Source organism: Liolophura sinensis, chromosome 4 (assembly GCF_032854445.1).
Source record: "Liolophura sinensis isolate JHLJ2023 chromosome 4, CUHK_Ljap_v2, whole genome shotgun sequence".
NCBI classification, from domain to species: domain Eukaryota; kingdom Metazoa; phylum Mollusca; class Polyplacophora; order Chitonida; family Chitonidae; genus Liolophura; species Liolophura sinensis.
Window position 1 is genome coordinate 8,826,072 of NC_088298.1, and position 18,954 is coordinate 8,845,025.

At 41.0% G+C, this 18,954-nt stretch overlaps 1 protein-coding gene across 1 annotated transcript in view; it reads right to left on the reverse strand.

Annotated features, from left to right (window-relative positions):
- Positions 1–18,954, reverse strand: part of LOC135464380 (uncharacterized) — a 173,902-nt gene that overhangs the window by 96,341 nt on the left and 58,607 nt on the right. The window contains 17 exon segments of the mRNA XM_064741806.1: positions 1,059–1,336; positions 2,132–2,247; positions 3,773–3,919; positions 4,314–4,535; positions 5,323–5,571; positions 6,018–6,320; positions 8,189–8,440; positions 9,578–9,850; positions 10,949–11,095; positions 12,247–12,391; positions 12,983–13,110; positions 13,643–13,819; positions 14,246–15,049; positions 15,660–15,944; positions 16,420–16,584; positions 17,367–17,606; positions 18,544–18,781. Of these exon segments, the coding sequence (XP_064597876.1) occupies positions 1,059–1,336; positions 2,132–2,247; positions 3,773–3,919; positions 4,314–4,535; positions 5,323–5,571; positions 6,018–6,320; positions 8,189–8,440; positions 9,578–9,850; positions 10,949–11,095; positions 12,247–12,391; positions 12,983–13,110; positions 13,643–13,819; positions 14,246–15,049; positions 15,660–15,944; positions 16,420–16,584; positions 17,367–17,606; positions 18,544–18,781 (4,169 nt within the window).

Genomic DNA, 18,954 nt, shown 5'->3' on the forward strand with positions numbered 1-18,954 from the left:
ACAATAGCTATGGGATGCGCCATGTTACAATAACTACGGGATGTGCCATGTTACAATAACTATGCAATGCGTCATGTTACAGTAACAATTGGATGCGCCATGTTACAGTAGCTATGGGATGCGCCATGTTGCAATAACCATGGGATGTGCCATGTTACAATAACTACGGGATGCACCATGTTACAATAGCTATGGAATGCGCCATGTTACAATAGCTATGGGATGTGCCCTGTTACAATAGCTATGGGATGTGCCATTTTACAATAACTATGGGATGTGCCGTGTTACAATAGCTATGGGATGTGCCATTTTACAATAACTATGGGAAGTGCCATGTTACAAGAACTATGGGATGCACCATGTTACAATAACTATGGGATGTGCCATGTTACAATAACTATGGGATGTGCCATGTTACAATAACTATGCAATGCATCATGTTACAATAACTATGGAATGCACCATGTTACAATAACTATGGGATGCACCATGCTACAATAACTATGGGATGTGCCATGCTACAATAGCTATGGGATGCACCATGTTACAATAACTATGGGATGCACCATGTTACAATAACTATGCGATGTGCCATGTTACAATAACTATGGGATGCGCCATGTTACAAGAGCTATGGGATGCGCCATGTTACAATAACTATGGGATGTGCCATGTTACAATAGCTATGGGATGCACACCATGTTACAATAACTATGGGATGTGCCATGTTACAATAGCTATGGGATGCACCATGTTACAATAACTATGGGATGTGCCATGTTACAGTAGCTATGGGATGCTTTTGGGGGGGGGGGTGGGAGGGAAGTGATCCATGGCTTTCTGCAGGTTGTTGGCAGACCTTCCCACATATGCCCGGAGAGAACCCAGCATGTGTTGTCTTTTCTTCTAAAAGCTGACTAGCCTGACTTGGTGTAGTGAAGTTCTCATTTTATGGTATAACACAACTGAATATTTACCCTTAACAATGACACATTTGTGGATTTACCTGAAGTTCATTTCTGTTACAGGTAAACAAACCTCGTTAGCAGAAGACTTACCATCCCTCCGGACAGATGTAGCATTCCGATGCCAAGGTGTGATTCACATAAGTCCCATTACCACACGGTGTGGGTTCAACTGACCCTACTGGGCAGAAATGCCCGTGGGGACAAGGGTAATCCACAGGCTGCGAATTGTTCTGACCCATTGGGCAGTAGTAGCCAGGTGAGCAGAGGCCAGATGTGGTGTTAAGGCCTTCTTCTCCGCAGAAATGCCCTGGGGTGCAGTCCGTACATTCCGTGGAGCTATTAAGGCCATGGTAGGGGTTAAAGGTACCCTGGTGTGAGAAGAAGATGGAACAAACCGGTAAAATTTAATTCAAAATAATTTTTCTTTCTTCTGAATTTTATTTGTTTGATTGGTTTTGAATGATGCACTAAAGAGCTTTTCACTTATGTGATGATGGTCACTTTCATGAATGGAGGAAACCAAAGTGCATTCAGGAAACCAGAGAGCCAGGAAGAAACCAGAATGCCTTGAGGAAACCAGAATGCCTTGAGGAAACCAGAGTGCCTTTGTACATGTATCTGGCATACCTTCAGCTTACAGCCCACACAGGTAAAAGGGCCTTAAAGTTGCCAGCACTATAAACATCTGAGCCAGCAAAGGTGACAAAAGGTAAAAAGAGTTGAATAATTTTAGTCAAATGATAGTGAAGGCAAACAATGCTGAAACTTTGGTGGATGTTGAAAGTAATGGTGGATGGGCTACAAAACAGGTCCAAATGAATGGTGGATGGGCTACAAAACAGGTCCAAATGAATGGTGGATGGGCTACAAAATGGGTCCAACTAGACCTGGAACACATCATCTACTGCTGTAAGACAGACAGGATGGAGCATTACCAAAAGATAGAGCACTGAAAAATGTGAAAGTATTTTTCCAGAATCCTTGCCTTTTCGTTTTCCAAGAATTAAATGCTACAAATAGTGTGAAACTGTGAAAAATTTGATTTTTGCACATTTACTTTTGAAAATATGGCCTCAGCTCTATTGTTTTAAATTTTTTGATTTCTTTTGGACCTATGGGTTGGGATAAAGGTTTGGTGAATTAAGTAACAAATTAAACTTTACCTCCGGGCATCTCTCTGGCACTGCCGTGCCCTCGGGGCAAAAGTGCCCAGGGGGACAGATAGCTTCACGCCGGGAATCTGCGCCCATCTCACAATAATACCCAGCATAGCATAAACCTGAGGAATAGATAATATATCCAATTATGTTATATCATTGGATTAATATTCATATAATTCAATTACACAGTGGTTCAACAACCACTTGTTATAACAGGGTGAAAATTATGCACAGGGGCAAGGAACATAACAGCATCAAAATATGCACTAAGACTGCCACTGACCTGATGCAAATAGCAGTTTAGACAAAATGCGGTTCCCTGGCATTCTAAAAAGGGAAACAAATCTTTAAACTCTTTAAAACAGTAGTGCCCTCCGCGCACAGGAATGATAATACCGTTGATTTCAATAGCACCACAAGTCACCACAAATATCATTAGTGCTGACATGGTTGAGGGCATGGCTGTTTTATAAGCATGGCTGTTTTATGAGCATGGCTGTGTTATGAGCATGGCTGTTTTATGAGCATGGCTGTGTAATGAGCATGGCTGTGTTATGAGCATGGCTGTGTTATGAGCATGGCTGTTTTTTGAGCATGGCTGTGTTATGAGCATGCCTGTTTTATAAGCATGGCTGTTTTATGAGCATGGCTGTTTTATGAGCATGGCTGTTTTATGAGCATGGCCATGTTATGAGCATGGCGGTGTTATGAGGTGCACAATTTACTTCCCATGTTAGAGCTCCACTGTGCTATTAGGTTCCCATGAGCATATGTCATTTGACCTTAAGGCATAATTGCTGGCCAACCTTCCCACGTACGACCAGAGAGGAAGCCACCATGATCTGGACTTCATGCGTTGGTGAGAGGCCCCTGGGTCATTGTGCTGAGCTAGCAGTGGTGAGAGGCCCCTGGGTAACTGTGCTGAGCTAGCAGTGGTGAGAGGCCCCTGGGTCATTGTGCTGAGCTAGCAGGGGTGAGAGGCCCCTGGGTCATTGTGCTAAGCTAGCAGTGGTGAGAGGCCCCTGGGTCATTGTGCTGAGCTAGCAGTGGTGAGAGGCCCCTGGGTCATTGTGCTGAGCTAGCAGTGGTGAGAGGCCCCTGGGTCACTGTGCTGAGCTAGCAGTGGTGAGAGGCCCCTGGGTTGTTGTGCTGAGCTAGCAGTGGTGAGAGGCCCCTGGGTTACTGTGCTGAGCTAGCACGCTAACCACTGGGGTTCAATTCCCCTTTTCCTCCAACAAGCAAGTTGCAATTATGATGTAAAATGTATTACTTCACGATTTGACGTTGCATTCCTTTACGATACCTGAGGGCTAATTGGTGCATTTTAACATGGGTAGGTATATACAATGTTGTTTTTTTTTATTTATTTATTTGATTGGAGTTTTACGCCGCACTCAAGAATATTTCACTTATATGACAGCGGCCAGCATTGTGTTGTGAGGAAAACAGGTACAATGTTCTACATTATCTACAGTCATTGAAAAATTGTTTAGTATTATTTAATAAGTAATTCAATAAATAAATGTCATTTTTTTGCGAATAATTTTGAAGTGTCTGCATAACAATGTCGTGACACAAAAGGGCGCCACAATGATCTCAAAACTTGAAGGTTTCACCCTAAAGAGTATTATACTATCATGTTACCTTCTGGAGCTGTCAGTCCCTGAGATTCACAATAGGCCCCTCCTACACACAGAGAGCATTCTGATTGGTTCCTCAGCCCTGTACTCGACCCGTAACTTCCGGGAGAGCAGGCGACAGGGCTGGCAGTACCCTCCTCACAGTGAAAACCTTAAAAATATTTGTACACAAATGTAAAGTTTGCATTACCATGAATGGAAGATTGATTGGATATACACAAATGGTCCAAATTGCAGAAAAACACATTTTCTGTTGTTTATGTACTGATTGTGTACTGTATATAGTCAACTCAATCTAAGGTTTCTTTTTTCGCCACTTATTCAGCAAAATAATGAGGGGATCATTAAAGGAACTTCTGTGATCAAAACTTATTCTCAATCAGAAATCTTAGTGATCAAAATCTTACTGAAAACATGACAAAATGTTTGGGCAACAGAAATTATTTTCACAGTAAGACGCAAGTAAACAATTTTCACAGTTAAAAAAAAACAATTTTTTCCCCTCATTTCTGAAGAGGTCAGAATAAAAGGAAAATAACTCTTACCTTGTGGACAGACATCAGCATCTGGTGCCTGACTGGGTGTGGCTGACTCGGCGTACTGTTTACAGAAGTATCCCGCATGACACGGCCCAGAAGGGGAGGTAAGTGCAGTCTGACCACAGAATTCTCCGGCAGAGCAGGGAGAGCAGTGGCTACTCTGATTGAGGCCAGTGCGGTTACTGAATGTCCCCAGTGGGCAAGGCCATTGGTCACTTCTCTGGGTGCCTGGATAAATACCATGATGAAGTTACATATAAGTGGGTACAGTTACTGTAACTGCTATGACATATGTCCAGTCAAATTCAACTACGGTTTCCTGGAATTTGTCAGCAATTAATTATCTTAGCTGCTGCAATAAACTTGTGAAAAATTAACTGACATTTTGTCGATGTTACACAAACTCCCATGAAACTGAACCCTGTACTTCACCAGATTATCAACCTTTCATTCTACCACAGTCAAGAAACTAGCTGGAGAAAAATCTCTCCAATTTTCTTGCAATTAGAGTAAATCACATGTAATTTCACACAAGATTTCACCAAATTATCACCTCTCCATCATGATACAGCTGCGCAACCCGATGGTGAAAAATGCCATGAATATATCCCAGTAGGGGGAAATCCCGTATGTGACGCACCAAATCTACGTCAGGCTATTTTTTTCTTTTCTAAAATTATTTATTTATTTATTTATTTGACTGATGTTTCATGCTGTACTCAAGAATATTTTACTTATACAACAGTAGCCAGCATTATGGAGGGATTTTCATTCTACAAACAAAAGCAACTTTGACATTCAAGTCACAAAGATAACTTAACTTTTAACCATCCATACAATACAGAAGAATTGACTGAGGTATATCCATGTAGCATCACATTAAAATAAAATTGAAGTTCAAGTTTTGAGACACAAGATACACACGGGATAAGTTTCTTCCATTTTTATAGCTGTTTTGCAAAAGAATAGTCAGAGTGTCAAGAAAATCACAAAACAGTACGCTACAGATACAAACCTGGAGGACAATAAAACCCCTCTGGACATTTCACAGTGTCATTTACAACAACAACCCCATAGCTGTTGTCGCAGAAGTAGCCGTCTGGACAAGTCTTGCAGGTGTCCTGACCAATCAGATCCTGGTAGAATCCACTGGGGCAGATGATTGGCTGTGAGGTGTGCTCAGGGCAGTAATGGCCGACAAGACACAGATGAGGATCTGGAGTTATCTCCCCTTGTGGGCAGTAGAATCCAGCGCTACAATTTCCTGAGAAGGAGCAAAAAACATTGAAAAAAAAAAAAAAATGCTATTTAAATTCTGTCCCCATTTTTATGTAATTTTTTATTTCAGTTTTACTGGCATATGATACATTTGTGACGCCAAAACATTATGGCCACATTGTACATGTAACTTATAAGTGTGTTAACTCGTCGAAAAATCACAACAAAGCACACGTTGTGAAACCAACACATGATGACTAAGTTTATTTCTTTCATGTATCAAACAATATAAAATCAAATCTTTACTAATACTAATATTAATATATTTATTTATTTTATTTATTTAACTGGTGTTTTACGCCGTACTCAAGAATATTAAATGTTATGATATAAACAAAGTCTCAAATAAATGACTGAGTAAAATACAACAGCGTACAACACTGTTTAGCATCAAAAAGTTTGTAATGCAGTTGTACTATGGCAATATCTCACCTGAGGTGGCCGTAAGGTTGTAGTCACCGCAGTACTCTCCGTATGAACAAGGGAGACAATCGCCGACATTCGTGTTTCCAATGCTTGGGCTATATGTCCCGGGAGAACAAGGGACTGGGTACGCAGAACCTTCTGGGCAGAAATACCCAGCAGGGCATCGGTCACCGGTGCTGCCATCTAGTGGCGTGGCAGAGCTGGACCGGGCGCTACAGTAGTATCCGGCAGAGCAGTTCCCTGTTGGTTCCGCAAGTGTCGAAAACTGACAGAACTGACCTCCTGGGCAAGGCTGAGGGTCAGAGGAACCTGAAACACCGAGGACGAATTTATTTTTTTATGTATTTGATTGTTGCTTAACCCCATATTCAAGAAACTTTTACTTTTACGATGCCAGTCACTATTACAGGTGTAGGACACAGAGTGCCCTGCAAAACTCATGCACTGACCTTTGGTAAGATACTGACAAACTTTCCCATGTGATGGCACCATATTAGTGAAGACTGCTTGCAGTTTTGCGGTTTCCAAGCAGTCTACAGGAATGATGTTTATAGCTTCTGCTTGCTACATGGCGATGCTGGTATATCAAGATAAACATCCACTTTGGGAAATCATGGACAGTTGGCTAGACAGTTCAATAGCATGTAACAGACTTTTCCCAACTGTCAATGAAGAACACATTGACAAAATTGACAAATCATACGCAGTATTGTTGAAAATAGGTCAACAGAATGTCCCACACATTGGTTATGAATATTCAAACTTTCTGTGACATCATGACGTCACAATGGAACGAAAACTAACATTGTCACATTGATCCATACACTCTCCAGTTATCCTTTAAGCTGATTAAATTAAAAGGCTTAATTTTTAATTCTGAAATAGGGTAATGTCATTTAAACACTAATTCTAATAAGAAAATATTAATAGTAACTTTCAGTGTAGATGCCTCAGAATGTGCTTACAACTTGCAACTTACACCAATTTGGTGTAAAATTACATTCATCGTTTTCAATTTACAAGTCACAGAAATTACACAATTTCAAAGCCGTAATATTAGTTTTTTGACAATACCTTAAAAAGTTACAAACAAAGGCAAAAATCAAAAGATTTACAGTCAGATCTGAAATCCACAGGTGTAAATCAAAGTAATATCAAAACTTTATCTGACATCAAATATTCACCCAATTGCAAGCGTCTAATTTTTAACGGATTTTAATGATTTTCCCCTTTCAAACACTATTGGACTAAAATTGCTCTACATGCATATCAAATTTCAGAGGAATCTGTCCACTGAATTTTGAGAAGATGTTTGAAACCCCAAAATGCTGCCAAATTAAGTGACCTAGAAGACAAAACTTGAAAATCCCTCAAGTCATATAATCGTGAAATATAATTTTCCTAGAGAAATGAAAATAATTTGAATACTCCGAGAAACAACAATATATAGGCTCCCAGCTTTCAGCTTGGAAACCAAATAACTGTGAGTGAGTAAGTGAGTGAGTAAGTGAGTAAGTGAGTGCTTGGGGTTTAACGTCATGCTCAACAATTTTTTAGTCATATGATGAAGGAATCCTTATGGGGTATGTGATGTGCCTCCTTGTTGCAGGACAGATTTCCACCGTTCTTTTATCTAGTGCCGCTTCACTGAGACGACTTACCAAAGGTAAGTAAGCAGCCTCGTCCACGCCATTATACTGATACGGGTCAACCACATGTTGCACTATCCCCTTCATGTTGAACGCCAAGCGAGGAAGTTACAACTTCCTCTTTTAAAGTCTTAGGTATGACTTGACCCAGGACTGATCCTGGATCTACCCCTCCCGAAGCCGACGCTCTACCAACTGTGCTATCCGAGCCGGTCAAATAACTGTGAAGCAGTCCTATAAGGTGGGATGGATCAATCAAATTCAAGTAGCCCCCATCCCTTAACCTATTCGCATATGAAACAGCAACTTTCAGTGAGATTTATCCACCGTTTTGATTTGCTTTCAGACTTCACAAAAGTATAATTTTATCGGTCTACGAAGAAAAATCTTCTCAGAATATGCTTGAATAAACACCTTGCAAACAGGCGAAAAAATACAAAAGCACGCGAAAAGAATTACAACAAAACGTGCTAACCATAAGTGAAATATATGTACAGTATCTCGCATGAACTCGAGCTACTTTCTTACCTTCAGGACAGAAGAAACCAGGTTGACACTCTCCTCCATGGGTGGTGGTGTTAGGGCTGTCAGCACCACCGGAGCAGTACCATCCAACTGAGCAGTTCCCTGTGGGCTGGGGATTTCCATATCCCTCACAGTATTGACCCCCTGGGCAAGCCAAGCAGTCATCCAGAGACACCCCAGACTCTGTGGGGTTGTATGATCCGGGTGGGCAGCGAAACTGGGTGGGCAGTTCTGTACCATTAGGACAGTAGTGACCTGAGGGAAAACACAATTTTTTTTCTTTTAACTATCAATGATAATTTTGAACCTAATTTCAATTTTACAAAATACTGTCTACATTTGACTTCTAAAATGTTTTAAGGAAAATGAAAAATGCTTGCATCAAAGTTTGTATAATTTTGTTTTTTTATGACTAATGTGCTACGCTTTAATTTTAAGTACTTTACACTGTGACTTTATCTGCCGCCCGCTCCTGCTTTTTGAAGGGAAACAATATCCTTTCCAATGACAATATCACAACAAATCTCATCTTAAGTCTGCTTCTACTATCTGAAGTAAAATAACTCGGATATTTTTGCTTTTAAATGTAAAAAGGGCAATGTTTCAGTTTTACCAGCTACAATCTGCTTCTGACATTTCACAAAAGCCGTTAGATCTTTCCCCAGGAAAATGTGTCCATTATCAGTTTGTGGTAGCCAAAAAAGTATTAATACAATATGACAAATTTTATTTATTTATTTATTCATTGGATTGGTGTTTTATGCCGTACTCAAGAATATTGTACTGTTATGACAGCAGTCAGCATTATGGTGGCAGGAAATCTGGCAGAGCCTGGGGGAAAATCACAACCATCCACAGGCTGCTGACAGACCTTCCCACATTAAAAAAAAAACAAAGTGTGTGCAAGAATTTCACATATCAAAACTTTCACTTCAGTCTGAATACAACAGAGAAATGCATAATTACAACAGAGAAATCCACAAACACAAGAGACAAAACTGTCAATACAAACTTTTCCATATTGTATTTCACCCAAAGTTTGATATACAGAAATATATGGTGGGAGGAAACCAGGCAGAGCTCGGGGGAAACCCACGACCATCCGCAGGTTGCTCACAGACTCCACCGATTTGAGACACATTAAAAGTTCTGGCATGTTTTAGGTTTGTCCAATGAGAAGCCTCCTTTCCTCCTCTTGAATATTCATTGTGACGTCACTGTGCTTAAGATTTTACTCCTACCATATGGTTACCGCGTATTTCTAGATCTAAAAACATTTATTCTAAATACATAAATATATCGTGATAATCATGGATTTTAAGGTCTGGGAAAGCCAACTTTTACAAGGAAATACAGTAATCCACAAATCAAACCAATCCCCTGCCTGCTTACCTGCTGGACATGGCATAGACAGGAACTCTGACGAGTTAGTTAAGCAGAAGTAGCCAGCTGGACACTGTGTACAGACTGCTTGACCGGTGGAGTCTGCATAGCTTCCGGCCTCACAAGGGATGGGCATACCCGACCCCTCAGGGCAGTAGTGTCCATAGGGGCACACTCCTCCTACCCCGGTGAAGTAAGATTGTTCAGGGCAAGTGCAATTGGGGGCGCTTGTATTGTCAGAGGCAGGGTTGGGGCGATCCACACCTGAAGTGCAGAAATATCCTGAAAAATAAAAATGAAGTAATATAGTATTTGATTGATTTATTTATTTGATTAGTGTTTTACGCCGTACACAAGAATATTTCACTTCTATGACAGCGGCCAGCAATATGGTGAGAGGAAACCGGGCAGAGCCCAGAGGAAACCCATGACCATCCACACGTGGCTGCCAGACCTTCCCACATACGGCCAGAGAGGAAGCCAGCATGAGCTGGGCTTGAACTCACGGCGACCGCATTGGTGAAAGGCTCCTGGGTAATTAAGGTATAGTATTTGAACTGCAGAGGAAAACTTCTGTCACCATGGTAAACAACCCCAAATATTGCCCAAACAACTGCATTTTTGGAGGTAAATAAATGTCATAAAATATTATTATTATAGTAATATTAATTATGGGGGAATGACCATGTCGAAGTAACACGTGGTCAGAAAGTCGACAGGATTTGTTGGAAAAGTTACGCAAAATGTATTCCCCTCATTCCTGCACATTAAGGGGCAATTTTCAGTGCAATTTAAACACATTTTTGTACCCAAAACTACATTGCATTGGTTGGATTGGTCAATTTCAGGGCTTCACAAAAGTGTAATTTTATCAATCTACACAGAATAATTAATTCAGAATATGCTTGAATAAACACCTTGCAAACATGTAAGATGTTTAAAAATCAGAATAAATTATCACCATACTCAATGATTAGATATAAACTCAAAGACATTGATTGGCCAGACAGGGTAGAGACAATGGTTGGGCAGACTGGTTAGAGACAATGGTTGGACAGACTGAGCAGAGACAATGGTTGGACAGGCTGAGCAGAGACAATGACTGGACAGACTGAGCAGAGATACTGATTGGACAGAGTGAGCAGAGACACTGATTGGACAGAGTGAACAGAGACAATGATTGGACAGACTGAGCAGAGACACTGATTGGACAGAGTGAACAGAGACAATGATTGAACAGACTGAGCAGAGACAATGACTTGATAGACTGAGCAGAGACAATGACTGGATAGACTGAGCAGAGACAATGACTGGATAGAATGAGCAATGATTGGATATAGCCAGAGCAGTGACACTGATTGGCTGAACTCAGGCTGTTACCTGCTGAACAGATTCCTGTTGGTTGGGTGAGATGTTCTCCACTACAGTACAGCCCCGCGTCACATGACACACACTGACCAATGGCGTACAAGCCTTCCTGGTTGCTATAAGTACCGGCAGGGCAGGATTGCCAGTCAATACCCGTTCCTGAAAATAAGAGGCAGAAAACTAGTTGAGGGTCAATGCTTTTGATTACCTCAGGGCCAACAGGAGTCCATACAGAAAACACTTTTAGCTCCAGCAAGCAGGTGTAAAATTCATTTTGTCGTTCATTCAGTTGATTGCACAAGTGCTTGTTGGTCAGTTCTTCTTACTTCCTTTTGACGTCAACTTATTGGGGAATGTCACAGCTATTACGAATTTTTGCACATTTTTTAGGTTAAGCATGTAAATTTAATTAGGAATTTTGCCCTGAAATATTTTTCTCATTTGAGGGTGATCAGGTGAACAGAGGAGATCAATGGTAACCATGACAACATGTAAACTACCCTCAGACATAAAGTAAAGACCAGCTGAAATCAAACATACGATATCACTGGCCGAGACATAATGTTCAACTGATACTCCTGAACACAGAATAAGAAATAGACCGATGTCCTTACAGGAGGAGGGTCATTCAGTTAAATAAAACAATGTGTTTCGGATTCTCAAAATAGCGCATGCATGTAAGTTATGAATAACACATCTTCATAAATGACAACTATTATCATTGTTATGCTGAGAAATGACAACAGAATGGCCATTAATACACATCTGCAAGGCACAAGGCAGATGATACACGATTCAGCAGCACTCAAGTCTTTGTACCAGACCAAGCTACATTTTTTTATTTATTTATTTGATTGATATTTTATGCCGTACTCAAGAATATTTCACTTCTACAACGGCGGCCAACATTATGGTAGGAGCACATCCCGGGGAAGACCTACAACCATCCGCAGGTTGCTGTCAGACCTTCACACGTATGGCTGGAGAGAAAGCCAACATGAGCTGGACTTGAACTCACAGCGACCGCATTGGTGAGAGACTCACGGGTCATTACGGTGCACTAGAGCACTAACCAACTGAGCCGCGGAGGCCCTGAAGTTACCTGTAGTGGGAATTTCTCTTTAGCTCAGTTGGCAGTGCAGGACTTCATCTGTGAAGTTCACAGATTTTATTTATATTGATGTATGATCATGTTGAATGTTAAAGTTATTTTGTTGATGTACTGTAAATTGTGGGCTTTTAGAAGGTGAGGATTTGAAATATTCTACCAAACACTTGGACCCAATCCCCCTAATAGACACATTAGTTACCTTGAGGGCAGTAGTATCCTGCAGGGCAAGGCTGGGCGTTAAGGGTGGCATTCTCAGGCTGGACAGGTAAGCAGTAAAACCCGTTAGGGCAAAGCTCACAACTGGAGGCCCCTGTGTGGTTGGCATAGTAACCAGGTGGGCATTCCTGGAAATCAGTACAACGACAATGGATTGTTTAAAGAGAACTTTTTCACCTACAAATTGGTATTATTTTGGTTTGGGATACATGTAAGACTTTAAGGCTTAAAGTCTAAGGCTTTTAATAAGATTTAAATTACAAACACGATCATGCAATACAATAACCAAAATAACAAATCCATGTTCTATAAATAATAGAGACAAACTTGTCAAACTGTTTCATACATACATTAAATAAAAATGTCTTTCTTCAGATTTTTCAAGTGTTGGATGAAAACTTGTATAAAGTGATAACATTTCAAGTATCAAAAGAGACTTACACCAATAATGCATTCTCTTTGGCAACGGATATATATTTAGAACATTCTCCACACCATGATTAATGTATTTCATTTATGAATTTAAATATTTGATTGTTTGTTTGCCATGTTTAATCATTTTTAACTGACCTAATGAAGGTATTAAGTCTAATCATAATAAATTAATGATTGAGGTAAACCCACCAATATTCGGGCATTACTGTTAAACTTCGTTGCATAAATGACTACATAGACTGCTTAACGCAATGCAATGGATCATAATGAATTATCACAAGTACCTTGTAAATCTCAGACCCGTTAGGACAGTGTACCCCCTGAGGGCACAGGAACTGGGCGGGGTTAGGAACGTCCAGACCCTCAGGGCAGTAGTAACCTCCCCAGCACTGATCCGTGGCAACTGTCATACCTGAAAGAAGGAGGAATTTTTCTGGGTGATCAAGTGATTGAGAGTTAACTGACATGTACTCCTGACGGCAGCCGTGATACATGAAAGATTGGGGAATTTCATCGGTTGATCAAGTGTTTGATAGTTATATCAATTCTCAAATCAGGGTCATATCTTAAAAAAATGAACGGTTCTGATCCTAAACTTCAATGGTGACATTTTGACTGTGCGTAAAGAATTTTAAAAAAGCAACTTAAAATGATACCTTCCAAGACGTTTTTAAGTCTGTAAATGAAAGACTCTAACCCTAACTTTTTATGGTAAACCATCATATTCTTGTTTAGTTTACTTGTTACGTTTAATACAGCTTGTTTAGTTTGTGTGGATAACAGTTTGGGAGCCCAAACGTTTTCCAGAACTGAAATGAATCTAAGATATGGCCTGCAAATATACGTGCTCCTGATGACGAGAAGAAAAGGTATTAATAATGAAAATCACTCCACCACTCTTGTAATTCTACTTTATGAGATTGACATACAGGTAAATTCCTCACCTGTGTTAGGACAGTAATAGCCTCCTGTACAGTTAGTACATGGTGTGCTCAGTCCCTGGCTGTCAGAGAAGGTTCCCCTGGGGCAGGGCAGAGGATCAGCACTACCTGAGGGGCAGTAAAACCCTTGGGGACACAGTAGGTAAGTCGCCACATCGGCTCCAGAGGGGCAGTAGTACCCTGAAAGGCATTAAACAAGAGTAGTAAACATTTCAATAACATCAATGCTTCTGGGAATTGGGGAAAACACTCAAGTTTCACCGCAAAAAGTCCATGCACATGATAAAATTTCTGAACAGAAGAAGTCGCCCTGAGGTATTCAGAATGAACGTTTTGTTTTTTGCCCATCAAAAACAAGCTCTATGTATGCTCAGTAAGTCTCGATGACCTAATAAATGGTAACGTTGACTTCAATGAGTCAATTGATTCCAAAGACACATGCCTTAAGGAATTTCACAAAGCACCCAATAAATTTAGTGCCTCAATTTATTTATTTGACTGGTGTTAATGTCATGCTCTAGAATGTGGTTCTCAGCATAATGGGTGGAGAAAACCAGAGTGTTGTGGGTAATAAAACCACTGACCATTGGCAAAATAAAAACTTACCTTCCTGACATGGAGGTCCAGCTGTGGTCATATTGTAGTCTGGACAGTAGAATCCAGCAGTGCAGTTCACACACTGACTGAGGTCCTGACGTCCAGCTGTGGGGCTAAAGGCGCCGGGCGGGCATGACTGAGGCACAGCTGAACCTAAGGTGCAGTAGGAGCCCTCGGGGCAGATGTCAGCGTTTTGCCCAAGTGTTGGAGTTGGGCTGTTCGATCCGTACATGCAGTAGTACCCAGCTTGACAGTCTCCGGCCGGCCAGTTAAGGCCAGTTTGATCGCAGAACTGACCAGCGAGGCAGGCAACACAGTCTGACAGCACAGTCCTGTGGGTGATGTTGTTGAAGGTCCCAAGGGGGCAGGGGAATTCTGTCGCCCGTGTGGTATTCGGTGGGCAGTAAAAGCCCGTGGGGCAGGCAGAGTTATTGTACAACACAACAGGATCCTCTGTATTGTCACAGTAGTAACCCTGAGGGCAACCTTTACATCCCCACTGCCCTAGTTCATCTTGGTACGTTCCCGAGGGACATCGGATGGGTGCGGCGCTCCCCACAGGGCAGTAGTGCCCCAGGGTGCAGTTGAAGCCTGGGGGACTTGAGGCGTCTTGACCACCCGGGCAGAAATATCCAGCATCGCACAGCCCCGATGGGGCAGAGTTACCTCCCCCTGCACAGAAATATCCTGGTAGACAGCTGATACAGTCAGCGATGTCGTCATTACCTGTGCTGTTTAGGAAGGAACCAGCTCCGCACAAATAGGGCGCAGCACTTCCTGCTGGGCAGTATGCACCCATTGGGCAAATGTCACCTACAAAACACACAGAAGGTTTAAAATACCTGGTACTGTAATTCACCTGAAGTTAAGCATTTTTCATGTGACACATTTTACTTAATTCTGGCTGATTAATCCACCTTAAAGGGGACATCAAAGAGTTTTAATCAATATCTTATCTGAAAAGTTTAAGTGTTGGTATAACAAGAACCATTTCAAGGGCTTTCTGTGCTTCATAAAGCGCATTTTTACATACCTTTTAACTTTTTTTACATAACTTTTGGTGAAACAGAGTATTTAACAAAACTGTCTGCTCATCCAAAAAGTAATGCAACATTGTTCTAGCACTTCTAATCTCAAGGCCTTTTGAGAGCCTTGGAATGTTATTATCCCAAAAATGTATTGTGTCAACACTCTAATCATCAATTACTAAATTAAGACATGTTAACATCAGAGTAAACAGAGAGTAACAAATCAGCAGAATTGAAAAGTCTGTATCAATATACATCCCTGGTTTAATTTGGAGTCAAAAAACCCAACAATCATCCATGCAAAATGTATAAAGTTCCAAAATGTCTAGCTTTGAGTCCCTGCTTTGGAAAAAAAGTATGGTCAATGGCTGCCTATGAAAATATCAGAAGCCTACCTGTCACATTTCCATCAGTAGGGTTTGGTACGGTTGCCATGGATACACAGTAGTATCCTGGGTGACACATGTCAGATGTTTCATTCAGTCCGTCCGTCCCACAGAAGTGTCCTGGTGTGCACGGTAACGGTCCAGAGGACCCCGCTGGGCAGTAGTACCCGGTGGTGCAGCGATCTCCACCCACACCAGAGGGCGCTGCTACAGTGGCTCCACCACTACAGTAGTACCCGTCGTCACAAGTCCCAGACGGTGTGGAGAGGCCGTAATTGTCGCAATATTGACCACCTGTGGGAAAATCAAATATACTTATTTTTAGAAGGTAGTTCTTTTTAGATGATCCATCAACAGAAATTTGCCCTCTGACTCTTGAGAGAACTAAGTTGTGCCAGTCTTATGTTTAAAACAATAAGCCTTGAAACGTCAGTGAGAAAGGAAGCTAGTCTTCTTTTCATTATGCTAATTTTTCAATTTTGGCATGTCTACCTTTCTAGGAAGCTAACATCTTCTGGGATATATATTTTCACTTCATTTTACTTCACATAATTCACACTGTTCAAGTTTCACTCAAATCCCAATGTTGTAAGCTTAATTAACTCTGTGAAAAAATTACACACAAACAGAGAAATACATACTAAATTTCTTGAAATATTCATGTAAAATGTTCTATCAAGTGATGATGATGACTCCAAATTTGAGATGCTTTGCATTTCAGCATACATTGACAAACAAAAAAAAGGAGTTCATAAACAAGGGAGGTAACCTGGGCACTGAACACAGTGAGAGGGATCAGATCTGTGTGTGACATCATTGTACGTCCCTGGATCACACGGATGCTGGTTCCCAGATCCTGTGCCAGCTGGGCAGTAGTATCCGGTGGGGCAAGGGTTATCCGTGTAGTTGGCTGTTCCATCAGGACAGAAGTATCCTGGGTGTGGAGAAAGGAGACAATGTGTATTTGTCATCATTACATGGGGAAAACAAGTTGTTTTTCTACTTATTCCATTGGAATTTCATATTTCTTGGGTTATATTATTATAAATATTTTCTTGGGTTCATGGCATTTTGTATTATTTGTAGAGGAAACAAAGCAGAAAAGAGGAGGAAACCAGGCATATGTTAGAGGAAACCTCACAAAAGTCAGACAGAACTGATCAGATATTGGAGGAAACCTAGCATAAGCCAGAGGAAACCTAGCATAAGCCAAAGGAAACCAAGCGGTGGAAGAAAAACCAAATAAATGCAGAAGGAAAACAAGTAGATATCAAAGGAAACCAGGCAGATGTCTGAGGAAACCAAATACCTTATTATTATAAATGAATAGCCCACGTTACAAGCGAGGACATCAAAACTGTTAATGACTGACAGAGTGATTTAAATAACAACATCACAGTTAAAAGAATTAGGCAAAAAAGGTATAACTTGAAACCATGCTTTACCTAAAATTTAACATTTTTCATGTGACACATTTTGCTTGATTCTGAGTAATTCATTGACATTACAGGGCCAAATGAAAAGAGCTTTTTTTTTAAAATTAGATTAATTTAATTACATTAATTTCTGATCAAAACATAAACAGTGTTGGCATCAAAAAGGTTATTTATATACTTCTAAAAGCACATTTTCACCTGCCAAATCAGAGAGATCATCATTTTACTAAAACTGGAACAACATGTAACATTGTTTGGAAAATTTGGAACATCGTTTCACCTGTGGGACAAGAATGGCACGATGCCAAGCCTTCCATGTCTGCGTATGTTCCATTCTCACAGGGAATCGGGAAGACGCTACCAAGACCTCCGGGACAGTAATGGCCAACCGGACACCGCCCACCAAACCCTAGCTGACGGTCGTCATAGCAACTGTTGTTCAATGGCTGTGATTGGTTGCTGCCATCAGGGTTCGGACGGTCAACTCCATAGACACACCAGTACCCAGGAGAACAATCACCTGACAAGGGAAAAAAACCAGGACAGGTTCTGATCAAGACCAAACAAACAGATTTGAACAAATTGTATAGATTCATTACACAAAATGGCGACACTAATTTTATTTTATGTTTTGCAGGTGATTCCAAAAATGAAATTAAACTGAAAATCCAACTTTTAATTTTGTCTGATCATGATTTTTCTGTTTTTCAAGGCTTTCAGATCATGTAAATGTGTATTCAGAAAAAACAGCTGGGACAGCCTACATTCTCTACAAATTAAATGATTGTTATGTTTTATGTTTATCTTATTCCCTCTTTCAACAGTAGAAAATGTAAAACAACAATTTAAACTTGTGTGGCCTAAAAGTACAAACAAATCCCACCAAAGCTGTTTCAATGTAAGAGCATACACTTAAGTTTGTAACTTTCTTTTCTGTAACTGTTATTTCAATAAGGTTCACTTCGAGTCCAGCTCATGCTGGCTTACTCTCCGGCTGTACGTGGGAAGGTCTGCAGCAACCTGTGGATGGTCATGGGTTCCCCCCGTGATCTGCCCTGTTTCCACCCACCATAATGCTGGCCGCCGTCGTATAAGTGAAATATTCTTGAGCATGGCGAAAAAACACCAATCAAATAAATAAATAAATGAATAAGGTTCATTGTAAGAAAAAGTGGATATTTCTGGTATTGAACACTGTACACTGCTGGAGATTGTAAGGTGTTCTGATCCCACCATATTTCCTCCAGCCTGGTGCATGTACTAGAAAGGAAGAGAACATATACCATCAAAATCAGCAGAAATTTCTTCTACTAGCTTACCCCATTAGTAAACAGATTAGTTTTGGCAATTTTGGTCGAAGATTAGATAATTTGAAACTCCTGATTTTTCCTTAAATTCTGATATTCTGAAATTCACATCCCTGAAAAAGCCCCCTAATGGATTTGAACCATGCTCACCTGTGGGTGCCGTGAGGTGTTCTCCATCACAGTATTTCCCTGCGGGGCAAGGTTTACACTGGCTCTCCTGGTACAGACCCTCCACGTCACTGTAGGTACCCCTGGGACATGCCTGCCAGTCCCACCCAGTGCCCGCCGGGCAATAGTACCCCTGGGGGCAGATCTCACTCTGCCCCTGCAGCACGCAGTAATAACCCGCAGCACATGGGTAGCACATCACGGCGTGGGTGTGGTTTACCTGGCGGGGGGCAGGAAATAAATTACAGGTGAAACCTGACTGTGCTCTGCTGTTTCTCTGCAGCTAAGCCATTATAAATAGTATGCTCTGTTTTACGACAAGCCCACAATTTGAGTTAAAAAACATTTGATACCACTTATTTTTTTTTTGATCAAAACTGAAGCTAATGAAAC